Source organism: Cynoglossus semilaevis, chromosome 14, assembly GCF_000523025.1.
Source record: "Cynoglossus semilaevis isolate Cse_v1.0 chromosome 14, Cse_v1.0, whole genome shotgun sequence".
In the NCBI taxonomy this organism is placed as follows: domain Eukaryota; kingdom Metazoa; phylum Chordata; class Actinopteri; order Pleuronectiformes; family Cynoglossidae; genus Cynoglossus; species Cynoglossus semilaevis.
Genome location: NC_024320.1, coordinates 1,571,403 through 1,576,222, shown reverse-complemented (window position 1 = coordinate 1,576,222; position 4,820 = coordinate 1,571,403). Strand labels below are relative to the sequence as shown.

General features: G+C 42.3%; 2 protein-coding genes across 2 annotated transcripts in view; both read right to left on the bottom strand.

Annotated features, from left to right (window-relative positions):
• The window catches only part of LOC103389082 (cytosolic purine 5'-nucleotidase-like), a 9,511-nt gene extending 6,870 nt beyond the window's left edge, over nt 1–2,641 (bottom strand). The window contains exons 1-4 of the mRNA XM_025061987.1: nt 2,440–2,641; nt 1,072–1,145; nt 837–954; nt 663–759 (exon numbers count right to left, since the gene is read on the bottom strand). Coding sequence (XP_024917755.1) covers nt 663–759; nt 837–954; nt 1,072–1,145; nt 2,440–2,510 — 360 coding nt within the window. The 5' untranslated portion in view covers nt 2,511–2,641. The remainder of the gene's footprint in view (nt 1–662; nt 760–836; nt 955–1,071; nt 1,146–2,439) is intronic.
• LOC103389085 (ephrin-A5-like) overlaps nt 1–4,820 on the bottom strand; it is a 1,154,841-nt gene that overhangs the window by 311,891 nt on the left and 838,130 nt on the right. The gene's annotated exons all lie outside the window — the stretch shown is intronic.

Genomic DNA, 4,820 nt, shown 5'->3' with positions numbered 1-4,820 from the left:
TAGAGATATATAGATATATATATATATATATATATATATATGACAAACTATTAATGCAGCCTGAGTGGAAAACCTGAGGTACACCACACAGTAAGGCAGGTTACTACAAATACTCTTATGTGACAGGTCAGATAAAGAACTGGAATTTCAACTGGACTGGAATTTCAAGTATATAAGTGAGAGTGCAACAAGACATTAATCTGTATTGAACGTTTCGATACGGTGGTCTCAGTTCAGTGTGTAACAATACACAATTTTATATTTAGTTGACGATGCACTCTGTGCTGAAAGCCCAGTGAAACTTGACTACTTCGGTGCATTGTCGATGGCAGCTCCACTGAGTCACCGTACCAACCCCCCTGAACCTTCCTGTGGGTGGTGAGTCCACTGGAAGGTACCAACCACCCTAACTGGGATTCAATCTTCACCCAGGAGGTGAACCCTGGGGTTCAACACCAATGACAGAGACATTGACTCTGGGCCAAAGCGCCACTATTACTATAATGATAGCATTAAATGTAATTATTTAAAAGCTATTCAAAGACTGTAGATTGGTAGTTGACCTTTCACCCAGGAGGCAGGAGTAAAATTCCAGGTGGCCTACCAGACACCCAGCTCCTGAGGAGATATGAGGACTATGCTGTAAATCAGGGGTGCCGTTACCCTTTGAGGAAGGAGAAGCCGTGGCTGCAGACTAGAATATTCCCGTTTGAGTCCACCTTCAGGAGGTTCCCATATGTGGTGTCCACCACCAAGCCACTGCACGGGGTGGAAGACAAAGACAACAAGTCAAAACCCGGGCTGTACTGTGTCACCTACAAATGCAGTCCACTGACCGTGTGGGGAAGCTGGGGTCATATGTGTAACGCAGAATCTCGTGAGGGTAACCAATGGAAACCATTCTGTCTCTGATCAGCTCGAAGCCCATGCTCTCGTACTCTGGAGACTTGTATACTGAAAACAAACAAACAAACACAGCTGAACAATTTGGTACTATGTGAAGAAGTCATCAGGTCACGTATCAGTCCTGCTGATCGGTCTTGTGACACCATGATCTTTGTGAGGACATACTCGCCAGAGTGTAGTCCATGTCAAAGCCGTAGCATTTGATGTCCTCCAGTGTCAGACTTCTGTTGACGAAAATCCTGTCAGCAAACACAGAGAACACAAACAGGGATCTTACTCAATCTGTGGCTGACTTGTTTGACTGATTTGTTTTAAAAAAATTCAATCCGCTGAGAACTGATCCCGATCTTCCCCCTTAGACTCATCACTTCTACATCTTTGGCTTTTAACTGAAGAACCTGTCTTTTGAGTTACAAATTTGAGTTAAAATAAAAACAAAAAAACAGATAGCTTACAAAAGACAGTGGTGGACACCACCAAACACTTCTACTGGTCCACTTCAGGACAATCACATTCTTCTGTCTGAACTGACGAAGTCTACTAGCTCTTCAAGAATTTCAGGCGGGTTTAATTGCATTCTTTAAATACGTCGCAGGATGGAGCCCACTTGTGAAGCCCAGACCTCCCTAACCCCATATTCCACAGGATGCTCTACAGCTGCATTGCGGCTGCATTGTGGTTGTGTTGCGGTTTACTGCTGCATTTAGCAGCCACTACAATCAATGAGAGGTATTCCACCGGCTGCGGCTGAGCGGGGGGTCCAGCTGTGGCTCAGCGGCGGCAGATCAGAATTTACAACCCTATATGTCCATTCCAGTGACACCAGGTCAGAAGTCAAACAGTCAGTGGAGTGGAAAACCACCAGACACACAAGCGCTCTTTCACAGAAGCAAAAATAAGCCAGGGCTTGTTGTTTACTTGTTTATACTGTCTGTTTATCACTGAATCTTAAAGTGAACTGCTCCTCAAGTCTCGTCCCTGCCGTAACACACCTGGTGGACTATAGATAGGAGCCGCAGCCCTAACCCATCCAGTGGAATATCAGGGTAAGGGTCACAGCGTGCAGGGGTGGAGGCTGGAGATGTTATCATCAACTACTGTGTCTGTTCTCAGATGCTCCTTTGATCAGTGACATCCTGACAGAGGCCCATCTCTCTGCCCACTGACACTTCATCCATATAGAGTTGCTGTAAATAATTTACCTGCAGGGCTCCTGTTCTGCATAGACGATCTGTTTTCTTGACACGTAAAAAAGTATATGTAAATACATGTGTATACAGTACAGGGCTGGCAGGGAGGGAGTGAGCCTGATGCCTCTTGTTTCAGTGTGTTTGAATTATTTAGTACCTCGTAACCAGAGATGAAAGAACACATCTGTGTTTTATTTTATTATAAGTTATTTTTACCATCACAACCAAATGTAAAATGAAGATAAAAACGACAAAAAAAAATCATCATAAAGCAACGAGTCTGTTTTGACCGTTCACTCCTGGGAAGTCTGTGGTGACGCTGATATTAATGTAATAAACTTACTTCTCGTCAAGCTCTGTCTTTAACCTGCCGTCATCAGGGTATGTGCTGTGGTCAGTGTCCATTTCTTCCATGTTGCTGCTGCTGTTGCTGCTGCTGCTGTTGCTGTTGCTGCACAACGCGTTCAGCCGTCAGTCATTGAGCCTTTATTTATGGACAACATCGCCTCCAGCGTTTTAAAGGCGTGGACCCGAATGTGGTTGTTTTCATGTTTACTCTGGTCAAGCCCCCGACTTTTCACTTCTGGGTGACGTCAGAGACAGTGTCACACACGCACACGGCCGCGGATCCCTTGCGCTGTGGCCAACGAGCGAGCTGGGACGCTTGTGTTTTGCGGCCCCAGATTGTCTTATCAGGAGCGCACACATGCGGCAGAGGTGCACGCCTGCGTAATTGGTAGAAGTTACTTGAGGACTGTCAGTCCTGCAGCGTTGTGACACGCAAGATTTCCCATCATGCTACTCTATTTATGATGATTTGTTTATTAAGATGATGTTGTGTGGTTATTTATTCATTACAGGGTAAACACCAGTAAACGCATTCTAAGACAAATTACTATAACAACAATAATAACAACAACAATAACAATAATAATAATCACTATCATCATAAATGAAGGTATTTCTCTAAATATTTTCCTTGTTTAAGTACTAAAGTATTTTTTGGTAGAATTCAAATTCCCAAATTTGCTTTTTTTGTGTGTGTGTTTTATGTGTTTTTGCCCTTCATTGATGCTCCCAGGCATACGTCAGACTTGGTTTTGTGTCCTAGATTATGATGTAACCACAAAATGCAGAACACTTGAAGCAGGTTTTCCCTTTAGAACCTGAATCTTGTGTACCAAATATGACACCAATGGTTACGAATGTGTACTGGAAAGGTCAAATGCAATGGTCAAATTCTGTGTGTGCCTCGACTAAAGGAAATAATCATACTGAACTTGAGAATATTTATTTAAATTTTATACTTTAAACCGAGGCATTAACAGAACAAAATGATTCGCAGACGTGTGGTCTCCCCAGGGAGAGGTCGAAAAGCATTTACATAAGAACACATCATGCCACTGAACACAGTCAGTCTTGCCCAGTAGCCTCTTCAAAGCTAAAGTTACCAAACCAGTAAGGACATAATACTTTAATTATTATTATTAATACTCTACAGAAAGGGGTTCCTCAAAAGCATTTCTGCAGCACCATTCTCGCAGGCCTGGCAGTCTCCTCTGTGCAGAAGAAGAAAGGCCAGAGATTCTGGAAGGAATGGCAGGTTGGAGAGCTGAAGAAGTGCCACGAAACCATTGAAAGAGAGGAACCAGGGCCATCGCTCCTCTGTATTGAGGGGCTCATTGGAAGAGAGACACCAACACATCATCAATGCACAGTGATATTTGAAATCATGACCGGGATCAGAGCAAATGAAACCTTCAAAACAACACTTCAAAAATGACACACTGCCCTTAGAAGATGTCTGAGATTTTGAAATCTCAGATTTTTCGCTTTTTGATTAAATATTTATATTGTAGACACATAAGTAAGAGTAGAATGGCGACAAAATGATGGAAGAATTAAAAATCACAAACTTCTGTTGGTTGTGAGTTTTGACAACAAATGCCTTCATTCAAGGTGTGCATGTACTCAATTTAACCCTCCAGCAGGGGGCACTGCTTTGAAACACTTTAGGTAGGCGTGGCAAGGAGATTTGATAATGTTTGTAACTTTGTAAAATAAAGTCGCTCACAACAGTGAACCTGGACTGTGTGGATTGCAATGGCAAACTGACCACCAGGGGACTTGAGTGGTGAGATTCATCAATGGCCAAAAACATTTTTCTTACATTTTACCTTTTTTGTGTAACACCTAGGAATGTTCGATACAGACGTTTTGCTGATATCCGATAAGCCGATATTGTCCAAACACTTAATTTGCGATTCCGATATCATCTGATACCATCATTCAGATGACTGCTCCTGTACAGAGATAAATACATTTTCTTCTTTATCAGATTTATTTTACCTTTAAAATATTTATATGATTTTAAATTTAAATCATTGTGAAAGTGAAGTGTTTTCTGTTAACTTAATTAAATGGCATTGTAAGAGCTAGCTGCTGTTTCATTTATTCTAATTCCTCCTCCATTGCAAATTATGCCAGGTTTGGGCATGAAATTCCCAGGCTGGAAAAGGGGCCTACTCTGGCCCTGCATATATAAAATAAGACGCTTGGCAATACATAGATTATGAGTGGGTAGTATGTTGGAAGAATATTAGTATTTATAGCTCTTTATTGAACAGTCTGGTGGCTGATGGGAGTAAAGACTTAGAAGCAGTAGACGCATACTCATTAAGCAACAAAATGGCGGGCAAGATGGCGCCGGTATGTGTGGTCTGC